At 74.9% G+C, this 698-nt stretch overlaps 1 protein-coding gene across 1 annotated transcript in view; it reads right to left on the reverse strand.

Moving 5' to 3' along the window:
• CHLNCDRAFT_136239 (hypothetical protein) overlaps positions 1–698 on the reverse strand; it is a gene marked incomplete at both ends in the record, with an annotated part of 5,782 nt that overhangs the window by 1,736 nt on the left and 3,348 nt on the right. The window contains 2 exons of the mRNA XM_005846141.1: positions 187–248; positions 532–643. Coding sequence (XP_005846203.1) covers positions 187–248; positions 532–643 — 174 coding nt within the window. The remainder of the gene's footprint in view (positions 1–186; positions 249–531; positions 644–698) is intronic.

The following is a 698-nucleotide window of genomic DNA, read 5'->3' on the forward strand; positions in this document are numbered from 1 at the left end:
GCGGATAGCCTCCACCAGGTTGATGCAGGGGGCAGGGCGCAGGGAAGGGGTGGGGGAGGGGTGGGGGACGGTGCGAGGCGCGCAGGGGGAGAAGGGAGCAGCGGCAGAGGAAGGCCCAGCAAAGGCAGGGGGCGAGCAAGGCGTGGGGGAGGGCTGGCCAGAGCTGGAGGCCACTCGCGCGCGCACCTGTGCAGCTGGCCCGAGGAGACGGTGAGGGCGCTTTGCATAACGTAGTTGGCATACGGGTCCTGCGCCGGAGGGAAGGGGGAGGGGCAGAGAAGGAGGAGGCGGGTGGGGTGCCTGGGCGGGTGGTACAGGCGGCGCGCGGCAGCACGCCGGAGGCAGGCCGCCGGGGGGCCGGCGCGGCACCGGCAGCGGCCAGCAGCACGCCGCGACAGCCTGCCCGCACACGGCGCGCCGCCGCGCAGCTGCACCCCGGCCGCAGCGCAGGCAGGCAGGCAGCACAGGCAGGCCATCCAAGCGGGCGGCGCAGGCGGGCGGTACAGGCAGGCGGTACAGGCGGGGCCGCACCTGCAGCAGTCTGCCCAGGTTGGGCGACACCATGAGCTCCGCCACCACGGCGTCGCGCTGCTCGTTCAGGCCCGCGCCCCCCAGCTTGAGGCACTTCTCCACCACGTTGGAGCTGCAGGGGGGGTGGGGGTGGGGTGGGGTGGGGTGGGGGGGGAGGGTGAGGGAGG

This window comes from Chlorella variabilis (genome assembly GCF_000147415.1).
Source record: "Chlorella variabilis unplaced genomic scaffold CHLNCscaffold_15, whole genome shotgun sequence".
Taxonomy (NCBI): Eukaryota; Viridiplantae; Chlorophyta; class Trebouxiophyceae; order Chlorellales; family Chlorellaceae; genus Chlorella; species Chlorella variabilis.